Below are 25,737 nucleotides of genomic sequence, written 5' to 3'. Positions count from 1 at the left end.
TCAGTTAAGATTAGATATTTTGTGCAGTATCTAATAAATGCTGTATTTGTGTTTAGGCATTAAGCCTGCTGTTGCTCCTCCATTCACGCTACCCAGTACTGCAATATCATCAACATCCTCCTCAGAGCATTCTACCTTGAGTGGTCCAGTGGTTTCAATATCATTCACTTCTTCAACAGTGTCAGGGTCTAGCACCACTGCTTTCACACCTACAGCACACATGCCAAGCACTGCCAAGCTTACATCTTCTCCTATCAGACCTGGAGTGGTGGAAACCATTACCACTTTAACAACATCCACTTCTTTCTCCCCAAGCCCACTGGCTTCCACTGAGAGAACCGCAGAAGCACCAAGCATCCCCCACAGTTCCACTTCTTCCACCACATTGCACACTAGCCCAGTGTCTCTCTCAGAAACTCTCTCAGAGACCTCTACAACAAGCAGGCCAACAGAGTCTTTAACACTTCTCACACGTACCACAGCTATGCCCTCACTGTCGACTTTTAGTCCCGTTCTGTCGTCTACCTCAAGTAAAGAGCCGACCACGCCTATGCTTCCAGTCTCAGCCAGCATAAGCTCCACAGATGCCACTTCCCCTACAGTCAAAGTGTCCTCTCCCCTCACCTCTAGTACCGAGACCCCCAGAATCACAGAGGCCTTTATATCTACTCAAAAGACTACAACACCCTCTGTGACTTCTAGTGGCAGTACACAGTTTCCTGCTGAAATCATCAGCACAACAAAGTCCACCTCACCATCAACTACAACATCTATATTAGAGTCAAGTACCTCTATCGCCACAGAAAAAATGTCCTTTCCAACATCTTTACGCACTGTGAAGACCCCAGAGAGCACCTCTGAAACACATGGGACTTTGGACATCACTACCATTTCCACTTCCTCTACAGATATTGAAGCTTCAACCACTCACATTACAGTAAAATCCACAAGTTCTGCTTTTCCAACACCAACTTCCACTCAAATTACACCTTTTATTCCTTCAACATCAACCTCAGAGCAACCCGAAACTTCAAAAACAACAGTGTCTGTGCCCACAGCTGCTCCAGCAGCCTTCATCACCACAGTGTCCTCTCAAGCTCCTGCATTTGTGCCAACAGAAACCACAGCAAAAATAACCTATCAACCAACATCTGTTATATATCCTTATCCTGATGTTCCAACAACTGATATAACATTACAGACGGATTGGAGAGTAATCCAAACCACATCAACTCCAACACCAGAAACAACCCAAACCAGTGCCAGGATAGCAGAGACACCACTTACCACCTACACCAGCATCCCATTCACCTCAGCACCTACAGAAGAAACATCAACACTGCTTACATCACATGTGTCACCTACTGACAAGACAACTTCTAGAGATGCCTCTGCTTCTACTACACTGGGCCCTACAGAGTCTCACTGGGGTTTAGTTTCCACCACTGCTCTCTTTTCAGACAAAGTCAGCACATCACCAGTTCATCCTCCTTATTCTATGACAACTCCAAGCACCACATCTGCACTTCCTGAGATTTCTCCAGCTTCACCATCCATACTTACAATGGCAACATCAGTGCCTCAAGCCCCAACAAAAACCACAAAAACAATTATCACTTCTGAGACACCTCTGCTAACATCTACTGCAGCTGAGGAAGAGATAATTTCTACCACTCAAACGTCCACAGCTAGACCTTTGAGTATTCATTCTGTCACTCAGACAACTAGGGTTTCTCTTGACACAGATAGAGCTGTGCTGTCAACCACTGCGACAACCCAGACATCAGCACTGGTCCATGAGTCCTCCAGCACCTTTTCTTCCACAATGTCTCCAGAATTCACAACCCGTGTCACACAAGTCCTGACCTCACAGGTGGCTGTGGCTACGACACTACGAGAAACTCCACAAGTTGTGGCCACAACCAGCATCTCACCTCCAACTAGGAATGCAACAACATTGAGAACACCTGCAATCACTTCTACAGATAAAGTGACCACTGTTTCCATAGACAGAACTTCTTCTAGTATGCATGTTGCTACTTCTAGCACACTTCCAACACACATTCATGACATCTCTGAATACACCTTTGGATTTACAGAGTACACCACTAAAACTGGTCAGACCACAACACTGCTTTCATCAATTGGAACAACTCCAGTGCCTAGTGTGGCATCAGTTTTTACCCAGACTACCATTTCAACACATCCGCCTACTTCCTCTATCGCTGAGAGTAGTCCTGTAACCAGTACAAGTGCATCTTCTGAGCGCCCTCTGGTGGATGAACGTACCACAGTCACCGCCATGCCACCTGCTCCAGACACTGCCCAAACAACACTGAGGTCATCTGTGATGACCAGCCTGCCCTACACGATAGAAACAGAGCACTGGATGACGAGCCAAATGCATGCAGTTCCAAAAACTACTGCTCTCGAGCCAAGCAGAGTGTGCACTGTAAGTCAATTATAAAATACTTTTATATAGAATTAGCTGTCTTTAATTATGTGGTGGTATGAACAAATATTTTACATATATATTTGGATAACCAAAGTCAGCTATTACATGCTAAACTAAATAATATGATGTTTATGTGTCTGTAGTCTCCATATTCAGAGGTTGTGGATGAATGTACAAAGCTTATTTGTGTCAGTGGCCAGTTGCTCCTCTTCAATAAGTCTCAGAGCTGCCCATATGATCCTACCCCTCCAAACTGTGGTCTGCTTGGCTTTGCTATACTGGTCAATGGTGATAAGTGTTGTCCACGATGGGACTGTCCATGTGAGTAACACCTGCATTACTGTATATACATTACTATGATCTTTTCTATTTTGTCATTTGTTGAATTACTGAATGTTTATTAAAGTATATATTTTTCTTTTGACATGTAGGTCGTTGTTCAGTGTTTCCTGATCTTAATCTGATCACATTTGATGGGAAAAGTGTTGCAATTTATAAAGCTGCTTTATATGTGGTGGCTCAGCTTCCCAATGAGACTGTCAGCATCCTTGTACAAGAGTGTTCTGGAGCAGATGACACTGTGAGATATGCACAACTGTTTCCACTAACCTTCAGGATAGCTCATCACAACTCTAGTGCTCTTTATGTGTAATACAAAAAAAAAACAATCAAAGTCATAATATCATTCTATTTGCTTCCAGCTTGTGTGGAACTTTACCAATTTGTGTCTGGCTGCTTTAAACATTACTCACAAATCCAACAAAGTGCTCATCAATCGTCCGGAGAGACGCGTGAGTATCCATCGTTTTTATATATATATATATATATATATATATGATTGAAGAGGTTCAAAATATACAATGGAATGTTTTTTTCTAGCTATATGTGAACTCCAGGTATGCAAAGCCACGTTTTAAGAAATTTGGTTTTGAGATTCTGGACACAGGAAACATGTATCTAATCCGAAGTCCAGCTGGTCTGAAGATCCAGTGGTTCCACACTACAGGCATGATGGTGATTGAGATGGACAGCTATAACAACAGACTCCCCACAATGGGCTTGTGTGGTACGAAACCAATAACCACAGATTATACATACTGGAAAAATGATCATGTCGTATTTTAATGCCATCTACTTTCTTTGTGTTCCTCACTCTCCACCGCTCTCATCTTTCTCTTTGTCACCTTGTCCAGGTAGTTGTGATGGTAATCCTCTGAATGATCTGACTCTGTCTAACGGTACAGTTGTGCCTGAGCAAGAGGATCCGGCCGTGTTTATCGATAGCTGGCAGATTCCCAACACCACCAGCTACGTCAGTCACAGCAGACGGAGGGAGGCCAACTGCACCACGGGCGACTGTTCCCAGTGCATTAGCATGCTGAGCAACCGTACCTTCACCATCTGCCATCCTTACGTACGGCACACAACATGCACATGCCAACAATACCAAACCTGCAAAACACACCTGTGATTATTGACTACATTTCCTCAATGCTTTTTTGCACTGCAGGTCCCTCCAGCAATGTTCTGTGAGATGTGGGTAAGAGATGTGGAGTATGTGAATAATCCGTGTGTTGCTTTGGCTGCTTATGCTGCTTCCTGCCACAAATTCAACATCTGCATGGAATGGAGGAGCTCTGATTTCTGCCGTATGTAGTTAGCAAGGCATATCAACACAGCTTTAAGTGACAATGATTTCCACAGATGTATATGGTGTTAAATGCTATTTATTGGTATGTTCTCTAATGTTTTCCTGTGTAGCATTCATGTGCCCAGAAAATCTGCGGTACCAAGCATGTCTGCCTGCCTGCACTGCTCCATCTTGCCCAAACCAAGAGTTTGAGTTTGTCCCAGATCAATGCACAGGCCTTTCAGAGGGCTGTGTGTGTCCAGAGGGAACTCTATTACACCGGCCCTATTCTGCCCTGTGCATTCCATCCAGCAAGTGTGGTATGTTCCTTGTCTGTTTCTCTCTCTTTTTAAAGACATTTAGCCCTTGTTATTAATTTACTCAAGTTATGATATGTTGATATTGCAGCATGTACTGATAGTTTTGGAACCCCACGTGCTCTTGGGGAGGTTTGGAAAGCCTCACTGGATGGCTGCTGCATGTACAAGTGTGAAAACGACAGCATAGTGCCAGTGGAGTATAACTGCAGTAATATCCCTCAGCCAGTCTGCATGCGTACAGGAGAGATTACAGTCAACCTGGCAGATGACAGCAGCTGCTGCCCTCAAAAAGCCTGTGGTTTGTTACACAATCATTTCACACGTAATGTTAGTAGATTTTCTCTGAAAACATTCTGGAGTTGAATTTCTAGTCAAATGACTAAATCTAAAATGAAAATTGTGATACTGCCCAACGCTATTTGACATTGTATGTGTTAATGCATATAACTGTAACTCATATATTAATGTATTTAATGTACTATTTTACCATTACTTAATAAGTTTAGATACTTTGTGAGATTGTTTATTCTATGCTTAAAGGGATAGTTCATTCAAAAATGAAAACGTAGTCACCCTCATGTTGTTCCAAACCTGTATAAGTTTCTTTCAACTGTTGAATGGTCCCGATTGACCTATAGTATTTCAGAAGTCTTGGGGAATTCGTGGTCTAATGGTTAGCAATTTGGACTCATAATCCAAAGGTTGTGAGTTCGAGTCACGGTCCGGCAGGAATTGTTGGTGGCTGGAGTAAATGTCCAGCGCTTTCTCCACCCTCAATACCATGACTTAGGTGCCCTTGAGCAAGGCACCGAACCCCCAACTGCTTCCCGAGTGCTGCAGCATTAATGACTGCCCACTGCTCCAGGTATGTGTTCATGGTGTGTGTGTCTTCACTGCTGTGTGTGTGCACTTCGGATGGGTTAAATGCAGAGCACGAATTCTGAGTATGGGTCACCATACTTGGCTGTATGTCTCTTCACTTTTACTTTTCTTTCCCTACTATGGAAGTCAATGGGGTCCAACAACTGTTTGGTTATTCAAAAGTCTTTAAAAAATTATATATATGTGTATATATATATATATATATATATAGTGTTTAACATAAGAAACTTATACAGGTTTGGAATGACATAAGGGTGAGTAAATGATGAAAAAAATGTTCATTTCTGAAGTGAACTATTCCTTCATTTTGTGACAGTTTGTAACCAGAGCATGTGTAAGGCGGCTCCTATGGATTGTAAATACGGTGAGAAGTTGGTGTCATATCATAGGCAGGACTCCTGCTGCCCAGAATACTTATGTGGTGAGTTTGGACATATTTTGTGTCTAAGCTTGTGTCTGTGAGTCTGTATACTTGGGCATGCATACAAATTAATTTTTGTTTATTGTTTTTTTTTTTTTAGAGTGTGATCCTGATCAGTGTGTCTTGGACATTCCTGTGTGTCGTGAGGATCAGACATTGATCGCCACTCGTGCTGAAGGCAGCTGCTGTTTGGCACACATCTGCAGTAAGTCATTACAATTTATGTTAAAATCATGTTGTTCCAATCCCATATGACTGACATTCTCCCATTAAATAAAAAGAGAGAAATTGTTAGGACTTGTATAATAGAACTGTAACACTATATTATACAATATAGTTATTTTGACTTGTTCATTGCATTCCAAGTCTTTAGAAGTCATGTTCTAAGAGTAAATAGTAAGTTATATTTTGGGTAAATTCTTCCTTGAAAATGTATTTCCACCCTGTCATCATTATTTGATTTCAGCCTACCTACATTTTTTTGTGTGTGTTTTTTATTGTGTTAGTGTGTGACAAATGTTCTGAGGCAGCTCCGGTGTGTCAGGATGGAGAACTGTTGATTGTGGACACAAACAGCACAGAGCGCTGCTGTCCAGTTTATTACTGCTGTGAGTACAAACACATGATTAAACAGACAGACATTCGCCATTTTCATTCCCAGTTGTGAGCTTATGGTAAGCCAGTTACAGTAAAAAATATATATTTTTTTTTAACAACAACCATTATCCGCAGAAGAACAAGTAGTCTAAACTTGCATGTATTTAAATGAACAGTCACATAAAAGTTGACAACCCTCAAGCTCCACAAAAAGAAGTACCTTCAAAACACCAACTTAACTGAAACAGTGAATTGTTATTGTAACTGTGATGTGTGTATATGTATGCAGTGTGTGAGACCTCTCGATGCTTAGACATCACATGTCCAGTTGGCATGGCAGTAATTTCCACAAGGATTCAAGATCAGTGTTGTCCATCACAGACATGTGGTAAGCCCCAAACCTAATGACAATGTGCTCTAAGTCGAAGTACTTACTGTACATTAGATTGTCTTTGTTTATGTGATATCAGTGTGAGGGTAAGTCAGTCTGTTTGTGTATTGCTTGTCTGTGTTTGTGAATGTGTGCTAAAGAAACAGAATGTGAATCTATATTAAATGTTTCTGATAAAGAATAAAGCTCCTCTCTCTCTTAGAATGTGCATGTGAGAAAGTCCTTCGGCCTAAATGTGCTCTGGTGAGTCACCAGAAATGACTGTATCAAAATGACCTTGTATTTTTTGCATATATTTATTATTCTATTATTTTTCTTGCTCTTGTTTGACTGGTTGGATCATATCTGATATCAGATGTATTGTGTTGTAGGGGGAAAGTATGCAGTTAGACAGAGCATCTCTGTCCGATCCTGAAAACCGGTGTGCCTGCAAACGATTCTTTTGTGGTGAGAACAAACACGTCTGTTTGAAATTCTCTGAAGATGCATGAGAAAATGTATGTACTGTATGTGAACATTTCTATGTGTGTGTGTATTCTTAGTGAGAGAGGCAGTGTGTGTAGATGGTGAACGGGGAGTGATGCGGCCGGGGCAGACACTGGTGGAGCATCGTGATCAGGGTGTGTGTTACACCACACAGTGCACACACACTCTGGACTCTGCCACAGGTTTCTATCTCCTCAGAGCCACTGGCACTAACTGCACTGCACGCTGCCAGCCTGTGAGTATTCCAAGTGTACAAAACACACACAAGCCAAACACAAGATACCTCCTAACGGTGTTATGTGTTCTCCAGAACCAGATATACATCCCTCCTAAAGACCCCAGCAGCTGCTGTGGAATGTGTAAGAACATTTCTTGCCTGATCCGGAGTGAGAATGGATCTGTAACTATGTACAAGGTGATGTTCTCCTCCACTCAAAACCCTGTACAAAAGCTGCACAGAACTAAACGGCTATATCACTTGTTTAAATTAGTTTTTGCTGCTTAATATTTTTGTGGAAACCATGATACATTTTCAAAATATTTTTTTGGTGAAATTTATTTGAAATAGTGACTTTTGTAATATTACACAGTAAATGTCAATGCTGATACTTTTGACAAATTTTATGCATCCTTGCAGAATGAGATATTATATGCCAATATGTTGTTTGAAGCCATTATTACATTTGAAAATTTCACTGAAATATTTTTTTATCCCATATTTTTTGACGACTCTCTTGCAGCAATTTGTCCCTATTGAGTTTGTTCTGCTGTGATGTACAGTAAATGTACAGTGTTTTGTGTGTTTCCCTCTCCAGCCAGGACGCAGCTGGGTGTCTGACTGCATGCACTATGACTGTACAGACACTCTGTCAGGACCTGTGCTCGTCTCGCACCCTTACAGCTGTCCACCCTTCAACGAAACTGAGTGCATGAAGGTAAATTCTGTCTTCTTGATAACCATAAACCTAAATAATACATCAAGGTACAGGTAAGATACACACAAACACATATACGTGACACAGAGATGTACTACACTATAAAAAAACTAATACATAATGCGTTTATGAGACCTTTCTGGTCTTGATTCAGTGATTAAGCAGTGGTTCCATAATATACTGACAGCTTCCTTCATGACAAAATACATAAAACAATAAGTACTGTAATAAACATTTTGCAAAACTGTTTGAACCCTGCTACATTTTTCAAAATGGTCATCTTGTCTTAGATTGGGGGCACCGTTGTGAGCTACATGGATGGGTGCTGCAAGACATGTGAGTACTGAGGATACATTCTGTTGTTTTGCTCTTGTTATAACAAGAAAAATACAGCTCCATCTGTTTCTTCTACAAGTCTTTTGCACTCAATATGTATGAATGAAAACAACAAACAAGACACGGGACTTTTGTTCTGTACCATCAAGGTAAAGAGCAATATTCATAGACCTAACATAAAAACAATAAATCCTAGGAACAATCGAGAATTGTTTAAAAGCACTGATATGCACACAACAGTAAAAAGTTAATTTCTTGCATCAGACTGAGTGTAACGTTCTGTAACAATCTCTCCAGGCGCTGCGAGCTCCCTGTTCCCCTTCTCTGTTAGCCCTTTGAAACCCACAGTTAGCACAAACTGTGAACAAGGTACCTGATACTAACATCAGACCTCAAGGCTCGCCATCACCATTGTTGATTTCCAACAATGTACTCCCCCTATTCAAACAATACAGGAATCTCAACAGATTTGAAGATAACTGCTCACTGAAGTCATTTATACCTCTAGTCACTTTTCTCCCAGATATTTCTTGGAAGCAGCTACTGTAAATCTTTCCCCATTTTGCTCTGTTGGGCAGTGCATTGTTGATTGCCAACAATGTACTGTTGGTAGTGGCCAGTTAGAGAGTTTCTGTAGCTCTGCATGATTCAGGGTGCTTAGGCTGTAGCTTCTGATCACATAGTATGTGTAGTTTGTGGTAATGGGGTGTTTGGTAATGTTTTGGGTGATGTGGCAACATTAGCAATACAAAGCGTTTTCCAAATCTGTTGACTCCTTCCAGAGTTGTTGCCTTCTCTGCCACATTACTCAAACCATTACAGCTTCTGCTCACTACTGATCTGTGTATTTTATTGGAAAATCAAGTATTGGTGTAAGTATTATAGCTCATCTGGTGGTGGATTGAATGATATTGATCCTGAGTACAAGTGAATTCTTATGTATCATTTATTTTCAGTAGATAAGTAGTTTTATAGTGATTACTTTTTTATCAGCTAAGTGGGGAAAGAATTTTATTATTTCCACTGTCAGTTATTCATCACAAGAACAAGTGATTAAAATCCTTTGAAGTTACAAGTTAACACGTTTAATCTTAGGGGGGGATGAAAAAGGTGAACTGCTTGTTATTATAAAATCTATTTAAAAAAATACAGTTCATACTATGAATTTTTATTGAACTGGAAAATTCAAAGGTAAGATGTGGTGTTAGACCAGATTAAAAAAGCCCATCATTTTAACACACATGAAGGACATGATAATATTCAGCGTCATCTTTTTCAGACAGATTACGCTTTGTAACAACACTCAAATTAACATTTATCTTATGCATATTCAAGCATGTGTTGAATCTAAAGATTACTTTATAATCAGAGGGAAAGACACCCAGTGATGTCACTTAAAGTGACATCCCAGCATTCTTGAGTTCTTGAGAAGCAGGCGTTGATCTTCTTCTGCAGAGACAGTGTTTATCCACACCGTTACATCATAGAGTGGCACATTACCGAATCTAACATTTTGGCAGACTGCCTTCAATACGAGATGTTTTTAGATTAACCAGAAGCTTTTGAGTTCTGAAACTTACAGGACTTTTTTATGGTACTATGACCCCTTTAAATGACAGTCTAAATCAGAAGATACTTAATCCTCATAGTGAGACCAGAAGTTATTCAATAAATGAATTAGAATTGTCATACAGGATGAAAAAGATAATCCGTTGACTTTTCATGCTGTAGGTAAAGAGGACGGGAAGTCATGTCAGAAAGTGACAGTAAGGATGACAATTAGAAAGAATGACTGCCGTAGTAACAGACCGGTGAGTTCATTTCAGATTATACCCATTATAATCAAGATCTAATTTGGCTGCAAACTGGTTTACAGGTCATGTTCATGTTCACAGGTCAACATAGTGTCATGTGATGGAAAGTGTCCATCTGCAAGTATTTACAACTACAACATCAACACGTATGCACGCTTCTGTAAGTGCTGCAGAGAGATGGGGCTGCAGCGGCGGTCAGTCCAACTCTACTGCAGTGGAAACTCCACGTGGGTTAGTTACACCATACAGGAGCCGACAGACTGTTCCTGCCAGTGGTCATAAACCTTAAACCATAATAACAGAAAGTGTTACTTATCATACAACTTGAACGTGAAGGACCATCAAATCTGCATAGTGTTGGAAGTTTTTCTATTTTTCACGGATCAGAATATACACAGAATATAAATTGTTAAATATTTCAGAAAAGGTTCTAAACATGAAGTGCATGCATGAAGGAAGTAATGTGGAAGCTTATGAATCCAACAGCAACAGTAATAACGTTACTGGCTATGTGCTCCTGATCTGTATATAAGGAATTGTACCACAGAGCAAACTGAAAAAAAGATTTACTAATTGTATTTAGATGCTTTTCGACAGGTAGTGTTACTTCTTAATGATCTGAATATTATGTGATTTGATAACATGTTATGAACAATCACGTTTATTGAATAATTGATCTTATGCTGTATTTTGAGCACTTTATTTATTTATTACCATATAAGAACAATGCTTCACTTAAAATACAACATTTTATACACGTACAATACACGTACAATATGTATGAATTATGCATAGCTTTTATCGATGAAGCACTTCAGCTGATGCAAAATAATGTATCTTTGTGATCTGGTCATTGTTGAAGTTGCTGAAGTTGTTGCAAAGTCAACATAATTTTGCTTTATACAGTAATGCATTTTAAGAACAGCTTTAGCTTTTGTTTGTGAGATACTAGACGTAAAACTGAGTATGTGAAGTTCCTGTTTTTATATCTGTGTCCACAGTATTGCAATGTTGCATCAATAAAATGCAAATGGATGGTCATAATGAATACCTCTGTATAGATTGAAATATTTTATAATATTTTATAGAATTATATATTTTCTTGTGGAGCCCTCTTTCTTGGTTTTAACATTTTACCTGATGAAGAATTGCAAAATACATAATATGCTTAGTTTTAAATTGTGTACTATACTGTATGTATATTTTCATTTTAAATAAAAAAAAATCTTTACAAAAAAATGATATTATATATATATATATATATATATATATATATATATATTTTTTTTTTTTAAAGGTGCAGAGTTTGTGTTTGAGTTTAATTTATTTATTTATTTTTCAAAACTCATTTCAATGGTTTCTGGTTGTCAGCACCTGCTGGTTCACTATTTAAACTAGTATTTATTTTATTTAATAACATTTTTTGGAGGAGTTTTAAATACTTTTTCCTTGTCTGTTTCCTTTAATATGGTGCTATCAGCCCATAACCATTGTCATGACGTTGTTTTCCTAGCTTCAGGGTGATGACTAGTTGGATTAAAAACCTGCCCAGAACTGAGATTTTGAAAGATTTAACTGTGCATAAAGACATTTAGATCCATGTGCAGATAAGAAACATTATTTTTGGAGAGAATGACATATCCACACTGTCATTGGCTAATTACCCATCGATCTGCAGCAATATGAATACATCCAAAGCATGGAGCCCACTGTGAACATGTCAAGTAGAACAGAAGACTTACAATGTTCATATTCAGTTTGATTCAGTGCTTAAGCATCCAAGTTTCTCAGTATAATCAGGAAACATGCTCAGTTCTAGTTTATCAGACTTGAAGAATAATTTTATTGAACTGCCAGATGCAACAGATAAAGCTGGTGAGCCAAACATTATTTACAAAAACGGAAGGTGAGAGCCATAAGACAGAGCAAGGGGAGAAGTTCCTACAGCAACTACTGCTAAGACAGGACAGTGTTAATGTCATGCAGGGTGTGGAAGATCGCCTTTGATAGCCTCTGGTAAACTGCAAACATTGGTTGGGATCAGAGATGCCTGGTGATTGAAGGCAGAGCCCAGAGATGCAGGGAGCAGGCATGTCTTGACCACGAGTGTAGATTCCTCCATGAAAGCTTACTTTCTGCGGCGAGCAGCAGCGCCCTTCTTGGAGCTGAATAGCAAAGAAAGAGTGAGTTAGTGGTGCTGACCGTAACAGACATACCAGTAGAAAGACCAAAAAACACCATACAGGACAGGGATCCATTAATTTTTTTAGATGTAATTTAATTTATCAAATGTAAGTATTCAATAGTTACCATGTGATTGTCATATCTTTACAAACACAGTTTTCTCAGTCCAGTCCTGCAGGATGTTCTTCTCACTTACTGTGTTCACACAAAGTCTGTCATGCACATGGAACTGAAACCACGTTCACTCCATGCAGGACTTACCACTCTTTCTCTGAGCTCTGTCAGTTTGTTAAACAGGCCTGTCTTAGTCTTAAATCACAGCAGCAGCTGATACACATCACATTTACACCACTCATTACCTTGTGTATACCAAACACATTCATCACAGTTCAGATTTGCTGGCACCAATGAAAAATAAGCCAGATCAGGAACAGACAAGTATTTTATTGTGCCATGTAAGCTACACTACGTATTTCACATTGAGCGATATAAGAGTGAGCTTTATTTTTCATTGTCTGTAAATAACTTAAGAAATCAAGTACGTTTACATGCACGGTTATAATCCAGTTACAGTCTTCATCTGTCTGTCCAAGTGTAAATATGTGACCCTGGATCACAAAAACTGTCTTAAGTCGCTAGGGTATATTTGTAGCAATAGTCAAAAATACACTGTATGGGTCAAAATTATTGATTTTTATTTTATGCCAAAGATCATTAAGATATTAAGTAAAGATCATGTTCCAAGAAGATATTTTATAAAAAATAAAAAATAAAACTTACCTTAAAAATATTGAAACTTAATTTTTGATCAATATTATGCATTGGCAAGAACTTAATTTGGACAGTTTTAAAGGTGATTTTCTCAATATTGTAATTTTTTTTGCATCCTGAGATTCCTGATTTTTAATTTTCAATATTATTAAACTTTCAGATTATGTATAAATCTACTTTTGTTTTTTTTTGTTTTTTTTTGACTGATTTTGTGGTCCAGGGTCACATATATGACACAATGCATTAGCGATATTTGCATTAGCATTAGCATGCATTAGCAAATATGCATTAGCATATTTGCAGTCAATTATGAATTACAAGCATTACATGAATGACCCAGAAACCCAGAATTTTAGAGGATACACAACACTGAACTATAATATATAACATAATCCATATAGAGAGATCAGTGATTGGAAATCAAGTCTGTAGCAAATGGTTTAAGGTCAATCGCTCAACTTTTACTGTTTTCTTTATTAACAAAACTATTTAGTTGTCATACGATGGATAAATAAGTGCTGCACAATAGGCATACAATTATTTTCTTTTATTTAGACTACGTCTGTGTTAAGTTTCAAATTTGAATAAGGGACATGTCTTACGGGTTTGTAGTCGCACTTGAAAGCAGCATAAAGGCATGTTTGCCATAGCAAACTGTAATTCCAATATTTTGGTAATTTAACTTTACAAAAAAAACAGAATTCAGTCAGACTAAAGTTTATACATACCATTTAAAACAGATGAAGAATTGCTTTAGTCCTACTGAAATCAAACTCTGCATGTAAACGTACTCGGGGAGCATGTATGAGGACACTGCAACGAGGGTTCACTGTCTGACTGTGGTGGACAAAACTCTTACAGCTCTGCAGAAACTTACTCTCAAAGGCTTCACGCTTCAGTAAATCTGTCACAGTGCTACAAAAATGTCCCAGATACTTACCATCTCTACAACAGCTTCAAGACTACAGCCCTATATCGTAAATAAGTTTTAGGACATGTTTTGTAAAGTTGTGCTGCCAATGACAGTTTTACGACTTTTTATCCAATATGACTGGCAGCTTATTTGTGAGTGACAGTGTCTTTGAGAGTTTTCATGGGGTGTGAAATGATTAGATAATGATATTAGATTAAAGTTAGATAGTAATATTACTGTGCGTGTGGTAAGGAGGAGCTACTCACTGCTTCTGCAATTCATCAATGCGGTTTCTGAGAGAGATGACCTGAAAACAACACATGAGCGTTTTTACACCTGCCAGATCATACCTCAACCACAGGATCCTGGATTGGGATAGCTGTCCTCTATCATTGAGTGCTGACAAACACACACAAATCATTCTGTCTCGATGCTCAGGACGTGCTGACCTCAAGAGCTGGTATGGAGCAGCATTGTGTGGTCAAAGTGTTTTGTGCTGTTATATAGGATCCCTCAGCAAGACGGTATTGAGCTTAAATGATCACACACACTTACCTGCAGGAGAAACATCTTGGGATATGAAAGCTCAGATGCTGACTAACTTTAGTTTACCATGATTCACATCTCTACTGCTAGATTGTTGGATCAGTGGTTTGCTTTAGCTGCTGGATTGAAAGAGACCAACACAGTACATTTGACCTTTCACCTGTGGTCTGAATCGACCTGTTTCCCAGAAGCCATGGAGACCAGGGAGTCTCATGCATGCAGACCATGCCGTCATGTCCCTGTTGCTGAACAAAGCCTTAACTTCCTACATTTCCAGTTACTCACTATTTACTGAGCTCCTCCACTCTCTTACGCTGGGTAGTAACCTGCAGAACAGCAGAACACAGCTGAGACCTGAGCTACCGCACATAAACACACTCTAGATAACCTGTACGACCTGCTCTCACATATATGACTGATATGTTCACGTTTTTTTAATGTCAAACTCCCATAGCGATTTAATTATGCAAATGAGATATCATGAAATATAGTCAACAATAGAACTCCATGAGATCAGGAATTTCACAGTGGGTTCGGATTGGTCGCTCATTCACGCTGATCAGCAGAATGCTACTTGGATTAAGAGTGAATTTAGTGGGAGCTTTGCTTCATAGGTCACACAATTGAAATTTTATGTAGAAATATATAGATAATGTTTTGCCAACAATGTGACCGCTTCTTTAAAAAAAATTTGTTCCACCAGCAAAAACAAAGCCGAAGCAGAATCAACATCTCTCTTAAAATAAAGGTGCTTCAAAAGGTTCTTCACAGCGATGCCATAGAAGAACCATTTTTGGTTTCACATAGAGACATTCAGTAAAAAATTATTTAAAGAATAATCTCTTTCTAACCTTTTTTAAATAATCTGAAGAACCTTCTGTTTCCACAAACAACCTTTTGTGAAATAGAAAGGTTCTTCGGATGTTAAAGGTTCTTTATGGAACCATTTAGACAAAGAGGTTCTTCTATGGCCTCGTGAAGCACCTTTATTTTTAAGAGAGTGTTGTGTCTCCAAGCAACACACAATAGGTGTTTAGTTTCTGAATGAATCAACTGAATAAATTCTTTAATGATTCACAAAGACTTGTCACCACCAAAAGCCATATCCATGTAACCTGCAGAAAGAGTCACTGAAAATCCACACCACATCTGAATCAAATTCAAGGGCCATAACTGACAAGGCATTGGCTTTACATTTAAGCAGCTAAAAGCAGCTAGATGGAATGATTTTATAGTTGTACATAAACTGTGCTTATGCTTGTCCACTGAACATAGTTCACCCAAAAAATGAAAGTCATCATTTCCTCATATTTATGTTATTCCAAACCTGTTTGACCGGCAGAATGTGCATCTCAGACAACACTGAATTATGTACATTTGACAATGAAAATGAAAGGTGATAGCCAATGGTGATTGTCATTCTGTCTAACATCTCTTTGTAACAGAGATTTTCACTTTTGAGTCAGCTATCCCTTTAGGCTATAACTTATCCAGGGTGCAGTTGACAAAGTAGTGCATCTCCCCTAGTAAAACAAATGTAATATAAAGTAAAATCATTTTACAGATGTTGTATTGTGTAAATGGTCATTGGACAGCTCCCTCACCTCATACTTCTGCCTCTTGAGTTTCTCAATGTGCTCAAACTTCTCAGCCTCCAGTTGGTACAACCAGTCCCACAGCTCTTTAGCTTTCTCCCTGTAAACCAACATATGCACCAAAACACATTTAGATTACACACACAAACTTTCAAAGTTTCATCAGAACAAGTTGTCTTTCCCATAGAGGTGTCAGATCTGTGCTGACCTCAGCTTGTCCTCATTCAGATGGTCAATGTTCAGAGGCTTGCGCCTGTCTGCCAGAATCTTCTTCTTCTTCTCTCTTTCAGTTTGCTTCTTACCTCCCCTCTTTGAATCAGCCTGTTTTTAGCAATATGCAAACAAAACACTTTTCATAGTTATATACAGTACTGTATTCAGTAATGATTGACAGAATCAGTGTTGGGGTTGATAGAAAAACCTTCTGCAGGTAGCTGCTGTACTGGGAGCCCATGTTAGACAGGGCAGACTTCTTCTTGGCATCTTCATCTGCTCTCTTCTTAGCATCAGCTTCCTCCTTCCTCAGCCTCTCTTCCTCACGTCTTGCCTGACGCTCCTTGTCCTTCTCAGCGCGGATCCTCTGCTGTTCTGCCCTCTCAGACCTCCTTTTCTCCTGCACATGCACACATTAAATGTGTCCATTTTAATATTCTGAAACAAGGTGCTCTGGAATATTTGATTCTGATTGGTCAGTGGCATCCTGATATTATATCATCTGTCAGATGTTTCATTTTATTCGCCTTCGTTTATTTGCTGTATCATTCTGCTCATCGAGCCCAGGGTAATTTAAGTATTATTTATGTACTATTAGACAATAGTGTTTATTCATATTTAAAGTTATTAATATTCAGTTTTCGTTTTTAATTTTTGTAATTTAGTGCCTTTGTCATTAGCTTTGTTTTATTTTTCATTTCAGTTTTGATTTATTACATGAAAATAGAAGTTTTTCAAGTATTGTTCAACTTTATTTGAGACAATTATTTATCTTAAGCTTTATTTCAAATAACAAAAACATTTTATAGCAATATATTTTATTCCATACCTAGACTGATCCAGGAAAATGAAACTGGCGTGAGAAACTTGAATCTCTCGCATCACATTGAAAAATCACAGTGAAAATGATCTCTTATGAGTATTAATATTACTGTAATATTGTTGCAGTGATCGTCTTGTTTAAAGTCTATTTGTTTTCTTGTTTTTCTTAGAGGAAGCTTCAAGATAAGATACAGGTAGATCATTTCAACTTCAATATTTAATCTCCACATACTGTATTTATTTATTTGTTGAGTATCCACCTATTTAGTGGGATAATTTGAAGAGATGGCTGATACTCACGATTCTGTCTTTCAGAGCAATAAGCTCTTCCTCTTCATTCTTCCTGTGCTCAAAGTGGGCATCAATCAGGGCCTGCAGCTCAACAAGGTCTTTGTTTTGACGCTTCTTCTGGATGTCCTGTTTGCATACACAAAATTATGACCTGAAACATGTATTCTTAAAAAGTTTAATACATAGTATTATCATTATAATATAATGTATCCAATGAAGTGCTTGCTTACATCAAAGTCCACCTTTTCCCCATCAGGGATCTTGGGTGCACTTGGTCTGAAGGGAATGAAAGCAAAATGTGTTTTAGTGGGATTCTGGGTATCTTGCCCAGCTCCTCAGTAACACTCTGAGGATGCTGTATTGCATCACAGCATTGGAATTGGCTGCTCGGCTATAAAAAGTGCTTAGTGGACAGTTCTACTTACTTGAACTTGGGCTTCTCCTCTGTTGTGAAAAAATAACAAAAGGGAGAGGGATATGTAACATGGTTAGAGAGTTTAAAACAAGCTCAGTCAACAATCATTGGGAATTCTGTTGGGAATGAATATGGAGTTACTCTTAGTAACAACTCAGTGCTGGTTTATATTACCTGAGCTTTAAGAATGATGTGTGTAACTTCTGAATGCATGTTTCCAAAGTAAATAACATATATGAATTTCAATCGTTTCAGTAATGTTAATAAACTGGGTTAGTTGTGAAACAAATATAGTACAGTACGTGATCAAAAGAAATATAGAAAAATCATTGCATAAGAATTCAGATCGTGAGGTGCTTATAAGTACATGAGTATAAACAGACACAGAACTCCTGGCAAGTGGACCACTCTCACGCTTTCAAGAATGAACATAACAACAAAGCCTCGTGGAAATCTTTTTACCCTTCATTCATTTTCCCATCTCTTTTGACTAACAGCATCTAAACTGGAGTTTTTTATATAGCTGACTGGACTCTGCAGGTGACCTAGATGAGATGTTTGAGCCATTGCAATGTTTCGTAATTATTTGGCTTGAACTTCACAGCAAAAACACAAGCAAAAAGCCACATCCAGACCAGATATTTTCCACAAGGAAATCCAACTACCATCTTGTCCCCCTTCTTCCACTGGTGTGGCACATTCATGCAAAAATAAGCAAAGCACAGAGCAATGTCAGCATTTCATATTCTTTCACCCTTGTTCTTGACTTAAGGTTAGTTTCAATTGACACTTCAGGCAAGTTTACTGTGTCTCCCCATTCAGTCAATCTTATGTCGTAAGGTTTTGGATCTGATTTCACTGTGTTACTTTCAGGCATTAACCCCTCCCCCATGCCTTCTTTCTAATCAGAAGTAACAAATACAAGAAAATGACAAACATACCTTCCTCTTCATAGGCCTCTGCATGCATGAAGCGTTGAAAGCAAGAGTAAAATAGAGAACATTAATGTTGCTTTGTGTGCAGAGTTCAGCTGAGCGGACACTCAAATTGAGGTGCCAACTTATATCAGGATACATTGACAGAAATCGATTACATTCAGAGAGAAACATTCAGATGAATGAATTAGGTAATCACTTTCAATGGGACACCTCAATATGAGCAAGCAATTAAAAGAACATAAACTAAATAACAACATATTGATGACCAACCTCTATTAGCATACATATGATCGTAAAACATTGACTGGTATTTCAAAGTGGACAAAAGCGCCTTAATAATGGATGGCATCTTGTTTGACACTTTCGGCATTTTGCTTTGAAAAGTTATATTTAAATGGAATATTTAATGTATAATTTAATATATAAGTATAATATATTTAATTTAATCAGTGTGCCAAAGAGAGTCTTTCCAGTGTTAAGCCAGTGAAAACAGAAAGAATAAGTTATTATAGCCCATTTTGTCCCTTTGACAATTACTTTGGATATACTGAACAATTAATAGTCATTCCATGAGTATTATGAAACAGCTGCATTTGTTGCAGAATTATTAAAATGCATGCAATAGAATAGGTTCTATTTCAAGATGCATCCTAGAGTAGCATTCAGAGACAGTTCTCAATGTAGAAAAGTGCAGAGTTTTCAGTGATCTGATAAGCGTCATTGCTGCTAGAGCAGGAGTTGCAGTGGGATTTATTATCAGCTCGGGCCTCTATAGTGTTGGGGAAGCTACTCCAGCTATACAATAGTTCATCTACAGTCATGCTACTTTAATCTATTATGATTAGTATCATCTACAAAATGCTTAGTTCGAATTTTAATTCACAAGAACAGTGTTGCTTTTCAGAACAGAATGACTTTATAACTTGGTATGGTAGAGAAGAAACATAGTGTACCCCAACACAAAATTCTTTTTTTTTTAATAGAACTGAAAAAGCTGTTAAGATGGCTAAGCTACAGTACTATTTGTTTCCTAACACTGCAGGCCTCCTGCATCCACCCTAAAGGTAAGCTGCATTTTAGGTGTGACAAGCACTGCATCAGAGTTTGATCGTTCCAGCTCACTCCCCATTGGTCTGCAAGTGAATTCGAAATTGGAAAATATTCCTTGTTCATAAAGGGTGGAAATTGTACATTTCTGAAACATAATTCAAATGCACCACAAGGGACTGAAATGGCATGGATCTAAGCTCTGTCACCATTTGGTAGTCTCATGGTGGGCCTGAAATGAAGAGGAGGTACCACCAGTAGTGGTTAATGTTTTGTTGGATTTGGGGTGAAGGGTACTACTGGCAAACTACATTAATGTGGCTGATTTTTAAGTAGCCGATGAAGTGCGCTGCCGGTTTTTATTTGTTTTGGGGAATGGGAAGGATGAATGAATATTCATCTCACATACCTTCCTCATGCACCTGTGGTTCTGGCTCTGGCTCTGGCTGTTTTTCTGGCTCTGTCTCTGGCTCTGGTTCTGGCTCTGCCACTGGCTCTGGCTCTGGCTCTGGTTCTTGCTCAGGCTCAGGCTCAGGCTCAGGCTCAGGCTCAGGCTCAGACTCAGGCTCAGGCTCAGGCTCAGGCTCAGGCTCAGGTGCTGCTTCTGGGGCTACCTCTATCTCTACTACCTCTTCAGCTAATAATACATGCAGCAAGCAACCAGGGTAAGGAAGGTTATCAACAGTTAATGCGTTGCAGAGGAGGTAGCATTCAGAAATAGGAGATTATGTATTGGTTAAAGTGAGAAAGAGAGACAAAGCCATGTGTGAAATGTATAGTTGGCCGACAGGATGCACATAGCGGGAGAACCTGTTATGAAATGATGACACCTTGAGACACCTGGATTCCACATGCCAAACATAACACCAACAAGAAATGACTTTGTTTTTCCCTGCTTGCCAAAGCCATTGATCCTAATAATCCAAAACCATCTATTTTGTGTTTGATAGGAAAATAAACTAGAATAAATTTCACACCTTATGCTCAGATATAATCCACATACTAATATCTGAAAAAACATAGACAACGCATCAAAACAACGGTTTATTTAATGACCTTTTCAGCAGCCACACAATTTAGAACTTCAGGCCGCCAGATACTGGAATATTCCAATCTGCTTTATGAATTCTGCTTAAAAGGTCATTGTGACGAGTGGGGCGGGGCCGAGAGCCGTGGGAACGGGGCGAGGCTGGTGGAGTGATTGGAGATGAGCGACACCTGCTCGACCCACCGGTCTCGAGTCCCACGGAGGAGATGGAAGCATATAAAACTGGAGCGACGACAGTGAAGGACGAGAGAGGACCAGGCCTGGGTTTTTAGTTTGTGTTTGCTTTTTATTTGTGCGCGACAGTCGTCCGTGAGGGGCTGTTGCGCTGTTTTGTATTTATTTTGATTATTAAAGTTTTTATTTGATTGTCCGCCGGTTCCCGCCTCCTTCTTCCCGATGATTATGGAGATTTTATCGTTACAGTCATCAAAGGTCATGGCACTCTTCAAGCTGTAGGGGGCAGCACATGTTGGTTAGCTCTGGTTAGATTTCCTACCATAAATATGATTAATATGCTTATGGTTTTAGTTTATTTTATGATGAAGGTTGACATTTGAAAGCTTCTTGAATTAGATAAAGATTAGTTCAGCAAATGATTTTCTAGTTTCGGTTAATTATTTTATTTGATTTAGTTACAACTTACTACAGACAGTGTCAGACATTTTTTAATGAATAAGGAAACAGTGTGTTGAATTAGTACATTGAAAGACTAGTTAATTGTCAAATCCTCTTGGTTGGTTTGGTTGTAGTAGTGGTGATTAATTATTTGTTTGTTTATTATTTTACCTCCTTCTTCGTACTCTTCATATACCAGAAAAGAAAGCAGTAAAGGAATACAAAAATTACAAAATTATTATTATTATTTTTTTTACACTATTAGAATTTGAATTACATCATACATTAAATGCATGCCGAGCCTTTTTTTGTTTGGTGTTCTGTGGAGTCAGTGCTCTGATCAGTTCAGTAGCCTCACATGAGCATTCACGTCAGAGAACACCAGTAACATGAGCATCGTTAATACTGCCCCCAGCCACTGCGTGCATTTGACATGTTAGCCTCCAGAGATTTTCTTAAAAAGCTCTCTGTGGCAGTGGCAGAAGGCAGTATGCTGGCATGAGATTCATGAAACAACTGCCAAACAGCAGGTGGCACAATATCAGTCACTACAAGCAAATTCAAGACACTCTTGCATTGGATATACTGTAGATTTGAAATATGTGCTTTTTAATGAATCAATTTATAATGCTGCTGACATACCAAGAAAACACTGATGCTGACTGAAAAATACATATAGATAATAATATTTAAAATAAAATGGAAATAGATATTGAGTGGACATGTTTACACAAGACAGAATTGAAAATCCTGGCTAAGGCATATGTTTTTCTACAAATTAACAGCAATAATGATGACAATAATAAGAATAAGAATTCAAATTCAGTACTTACCCTCGACCCCACTGATTGAAGAGAAGGAAATATTATCATTAGTCTTGACCAAAGAGTTTGAATATACATTTTATTACATCAAATGTCAGAATACTTACAAGTCCTCTGTGTCGGACATGATGAGAGGGAGCTTTAGACCTATACGAAGCAGACGGAGAGAGTGTTTGCGATTGTTCTTTAGACTTTGTTTTGTACCACTGTGTGACAGGGTCAATCACTGACGTGACAGGTGTGAAAGGCACCTCAACAGACTAAATATTTTAGGTAACTCGTTACATTTTTATGACATCCTTTTCATCCAGTTAGCTAAAAACAGCTGTGTGTCTGAATATGCTGAACATTTACTGTCTGACTTAATTTCTTCAAAGAAATGATATATGATCAAAGCAGAGCAAAATTAATTTGGCAGAGTTAGAACTTAGAGCAGATCTTCAACAGAATGAAGCTCTGAACAAAAGAGAGAAAAAACTAAATAATGCCTTCATTCTAAAATGTGATTCAATTTAGAGGTAATGTAAAAAAACAAATTCTGACAGAAAAACAAATGTTAAGCATTAAACAAATTGTCATGGATAAATGTAAAATTATTTCCTCTCAAATAAAACAAGAACATAAATTATGTGCTGTAAGCTTTTGGGTATGATAAAAGAAATATCATGATATTAGTATGAAAAAAATTCCATATACCAGATGCCCTCACTAATAAAAACTTCAGAAATATGTGTGTGTGTGTGTGCTGTGACTCATATCTCCAGCACAGCTGCAGAAGGCTTTGGAGATTAACACATGATCAGATTTCCCAGCATAAGCTCTCTCTCTCTCTCTCTTTTGACAGTGAGGCTCTGGTTCTTTCAGCCCTTCCTTATGTGGGCATGACTGTCTGGTTACAGTATTATGAGCCATTAAAGGAAGGAATGCCAGATTATTTATGTGTTTCTTTTCTGACATGAATCAAAAAGTGAATGCAACATCAAAACAGAACCAATATAATGTGCAATTACGATATCCATTGTATTAGTGTCAAAATGACAACAATCTAGTCCGTGTTTGAGAAATCATTGGAGCATTGTTCTAAGTCTACCACCCTGTTTGTGCTACTATCTGTTGTCTGCTGTTCTTTGTTAAGCCTCTATTGTCATTGCTATCATTAGTAGTGATTTACAGGATAGGACAAAGAGGAAGCCAACCATGTGTAAATCCTAAATTGCATTGTGTTGGCCTTAGTTTGTTATCTACAAAGTTCCTTACTGAGACAGAACCATCTACAGAAGAGTCCACACCCACCCTCAAATGATCAAGGCTGTCAGCTGAGGTGAAATCTATTAGCATATTCCATTCACATTTGTCAAGTTCATCTTTTACGAAAAAAATTTACAACATAACACTGGGAAATAACACCATATAGCAAAAAATGACTCGTCAACTTGAATCCTTCCTTAACGTTCAAAAGAATAAAGCACCGTCATCAGTGAGCAAAGGGTTAAAGAAATGTCCGCTCAGCCTTGTATTGACTCTTTTGAAGATACCAAACCTTTAAACTCTTACCTCAGAAAAGCCGAAAGAAGAGAGTGTCTTGATGGCGAAGACAGGCTGCAAGATTCTGCGAACCTTGAAACTTCTTAAGTCCTTGACTTATAGTGATACTTGATCTTCTAAGGAATCTCATTGGCTGAAGAGTGAATGTGGGGGGATGGGGAATCTGGACCATATGGAGACCTACAGTATGTACTGGATGAAAGGATGATCAGATTTGGAAAGCTGAGGCACCCAATCGCTAATTCTGTCATAGCACAAGGCAAGCCAAAATAAGCCCAAGTTAAGAGGGAGTGCATGCTAAGGGTCTGAGGATCATTTAGAAATCTGGCTGTTGTAAACAGAGGGACACAAAATGTCTTTGTGGATGCTGTTGGGAGGAGGACACAGGGTAGACGTCACAGCCCTTTTGGACCGATGATACGTACAAAGCTAAATTAGTTGAGCTCTTTCTCTGTGTTAAGTTCGATGATTATTTGTACATATCTTTGTTGTTGTCCACAATAGTGATTCTGTGTGGAGCAAGCACAGAAAGAATGCGCTTTAAAAAAAATAAAAATAAAATAAAAAAAAAAAAGTGTACAACAATCAGTAAAATGAAAACTATCTTAAGTATATCTTTGGGTTTGATGTTTTGCATGATGCAGCATCACACAAAAATGTAAGTGCCAGTGTAGAAATGGGCTATTAACTTTCAGACAAAATTCATTTATTCCACAAGGGAAAGGGCCCAATTTAAGGGGAGACTGAAATAAAGCCAGGACTATTTGGCTAGTCGTGTGATCTCAACATGTCTGCCCCCAGGTGGCGACCGGCTCCATGTCAGTTAAAACATATTTGGCTACTGACTAATACATATATTCTACTCTTGATTGAATCGCTCCCGCAGGACTTTGATGTCATACAACAACGATCGGTCTGCTCAGATCCACGTCAAGTCAGACTCTGGACATACTGGCAGATGAGTTTGATAAAGGTTGGAGCTAAACACATGGACCTTATACAACTGGAAGATTTTAATATCAAACTATACAGATATGTTGTCGTATTCTGTAAAACTACAACAGCATATCAATTGTTCTTGTTTAGATTTGAGAATTTATATTTGTACACCATAGTTTGCACGTTGAATACATTGTCCAAACAATCATAAGAAATTCCGGTTCTTGTACAGCTCTTTTTTTTAGTCTAAGGGTGTATTCACATCAGGAAAGTCTGCTAGTTCACTTGCTTTGGTCCGGACCAAATAAAAATTTTTGTTCGGTGTGGTTCGCTTTCACACTGCCCTTTTTACAAGTTATCCACAAATTGTAAACAACAACACACGTGTGCTAAGGTCATCCATTGATTGGTTCATCCATTCAACCATACCAGAGCTCATTTTGAACTGGACTGAGACACCGTCTTCAGCTGGGTCTCGGTGCATTTGTTTACTCCACACCCGAGTGTGATTGCTGTATTCACACCTGCCCAAAAGATCCACAGTTCAACTCAATTGAACCAAAATTAACCTAAAATTAAATGTGTTTTTACAAACACTGTTACTTTGCTTATTTTTGCTGGTTCAGCTGATAATATTTCAGAATTTATGACGTTATAAAAGCAAATAATATGGTTGCATTTTGTTTAGAAAGACAAACTCAAATTCTTTTTAGTATTGTTTTATCCTTTAGTAGGGATTTATCTCTAACATCCATACCTAAATC

The 25,737-nt window shown here is 38.5% G+C and overlaps 2 protein-coding genes and 1 long non-coding RNA gene across 4 annotated transcripts in view; 1 reads left to right on the top strand and 2 right to left on the bottom strand.

The window, feature by feature from the left end:
* The window catches only part of LOC132122631 (otogelin-like), a 37,625-nt gene extending 26,552 nt beyond the window's left edge, over positions 1-11,073 (top strand). The window contains exons 36-56 of the mRNA XM_059532997.1: positions 57-2,452; positions 2,599-2,776; positions 2,887-3,035; positions 3,157-3,246; positions 3,335-3,521; positions 3,649-3,869; positions 3,966-4,104; positions 4,217-4,405; positions 4,494-4,703; positions 5,604-5,708; positions 5,809-5,913; positions 6,215-6,316; positions 6,595-6,693; positions 6,899-6,939; positions 7,068-7,143; positions 7,239-7,417; positions 7,493-7,597; positions 7,998-8,117; positions 8,408-8,453; positions 10,185-10,264; positions 10,349-11,073. Coding sequence (XP_059388980.1) covers positions 57-2,452; positions 2,599-2,776; positions 2,887-3,035; positions 3,157-3,246; positions 3,335-3,521; positions 3,649-3,869; positions 3,966-4,104; positions 4,217-4,405; positions 4,494-4,703; positions 5,604-5,708; positions 5,809-5,913; positions 6,215-6,316; positions 6,595-6,693; positions 6,899-6,939; positions 7,068-7,143; positions 7,239-7,417; positions 7,493-7,597; positions 7,998-8,117; positions 8,408-8,453; positions 10,185-10,264; positions 10,349-10,549 — 5,018 coding nt within the window. The 3' untranslated portion in view covers positions 10,550-11,073. The remainder of the gene's footprint in view (positions 1-56; positions 2,453-2,598; positions 2,777-2,886; positions 3,036-3,156; positions 3,247-3,334; positions 3,522-3,648; positions 3,870-3,965; positions 4,105-4,216; positions 4,406-4,493; positions 4,704-5,603; positions 5,709-5,808; positions 5,914-6,214; positions 6,317-6,594; positions 6,694-6,898; positions 6,940-7,067; positions 7,144-7,238; positions 7,418-7,492; positions 7,598-7,997; positions 8,118-8,407; positions 8,454-10,184; positions 10,265-10,348) is intronic.
* Positions 11,074-12,080: 1,007 nt separating this feature from the next.
* Positions 12,081-19,272, bottom strand: LOC132122603 (troponin T, fast skeletal muscle isoforms-like). Of its 2 annotated transcripts, none has more exons than XM_059532989.1 (9): positions 18,959-19,272; positions 18,028-18,046; positions 17,833-17,878; positions 17,612-17,728; positions 16,698-16,889; positions 16,485-16,597; positions 16,286-16,376; positions 14,402-14,442; positions 12,081-12,432 (listed from the first exon to the last, which is right to left on the bottom strand). In XM_059532989.1, exons 1-9 carry the CDS (start codon positions 18,984-18,986, stop codon positions 12,396-12,398), a joined length of 684 nt encoding a protein of 227 aa, XP_059388972.1. In that variant the 5' UTR covers positions 18,987-19,272; the 3' UTR covers positions 12,081-12,395. The 2 variants fall into 2 exon arrangements, with proteins under 2 accessions (XP_059388972.1, XP_059388967.1); XM_059532984.1 differs by lacking the exon at positions 14,402-14,442 and adding an exon at positions 14,967-15,007 and having other exon boundaries at positions 18,959-19,241.
* Positions 19,273-22,301: 3,029 nt separating this feature from the next.
* LOC132122623 (uncharacterized) lies at positions 22,302-24,336 on the bottom strand. Its single transcript, XR_009426415.1, has 3 exons — positions 24,044-24,336; positions 22,597-22,636; positions 22,302-22,509 (listed from the first exon to the last, which is right to left on the bottom strand). It is a non-coding gene; the product is annotated as an uncharacterized LOC132122623 (long non-coding RNA).
* Between the last annotated feature and the right edge of the window lie 1,401 nt (positions 24,337-25,737).

This window comes from Carassius carassius, chromosome 3, assembly GCF_963082965.1.
Source record: "Carassius carassius chromosome 3, fCarCar2.1, whole genome shotgun sequence".
In the NCBI taxonomy this organism is placed as follows: Eukaryota; Metazoa; Chordata; class Actinopteri; order Cypriniformes; family Cyprinidae; genus Carassius; species Carassius carassius.
This window is presented reverse-complemented; position numbering and strand designations above follow the sequence as displayed.